The following is a 466-nucleotide window of genomic DNA, read 5'->3' on the forward strand; positions in this document are numbered from 1 at the left end:
TCCCTCCTCTCTGGGAGAGCACACTGTTGCCGTCATGCTGTGTCACTGCTGCTGTCCCTCCTCCTCTGGGGAGCACACTGTGCGTCATGCTGCTGTCACTGCTGCGTCATGTGCTGTCACTCCCTCTGGGGGAGCACACTGTTGCCGTCATGTGCTGTCACTCTGCTGCATCCTCCTTGGGGGACACTGTGCCGTCACAGTTATTCTTTATACTGTAGCGCATCCCCTCTTTTCTGTGTTTTTCTCTTCCGTTTCCTCCTCCAATCTGCTACAGGATTGAGGCTCCCCACTTCTCTTTATGGCTCGCTCGCGTTGTCGTCTCGCGATGTAGTCTGCGAACGCGGATACTGAGGAGTCCTCGAGCGGAAGTCGAGTTTAGAGGAGTTCAGTTGATCATGCTTGGAACTCCTCCTGGTTGCACCGAGATTCCGTCTGTAAAGCCGCGCAACCTCTCAGCATGCTGGGA

The 466-nt window shown here is 55.4% G+C and overlaps 1 protein-coding gene across 1 annotated transcript in view; it reads right to left on the reverse strand.

Moving 5' to 3' along the window:
- LOC119594877 (suppressor protein SRP40-like) overlaps window positions 1-88 on the reverse strand; it is a 1,565-nt gene extending 1,477 nt beyond the window's left edge. The window contains exon 1 of the mRNA XM_037943954.1: window positions 25-88. Coding sequence (XP_037799882.1) covers window positions 25-88 — 64 coding nt within the window. The remainder of the gene's footprint in view (window positions 1-24) is intronic.
- Window positions 89-466: the final 378 nt, after the last annotated feature.

The sequence above is a fragment of the Penaeus monodon genome, chromosome 34, assembly GCF_015228065.2.
Source record: "Penaeus monodon isolate SGIC_2016 chromosome 34, NSTDA_Pmon_1, whole genome shotgun sequence".
NCBI classification, from domain to species: Eukaryota; Metazoa; Arthropoda; class Malacostraca; order Decapoda; family Penaeidae; genus Penaeus; species Penaeus monodon.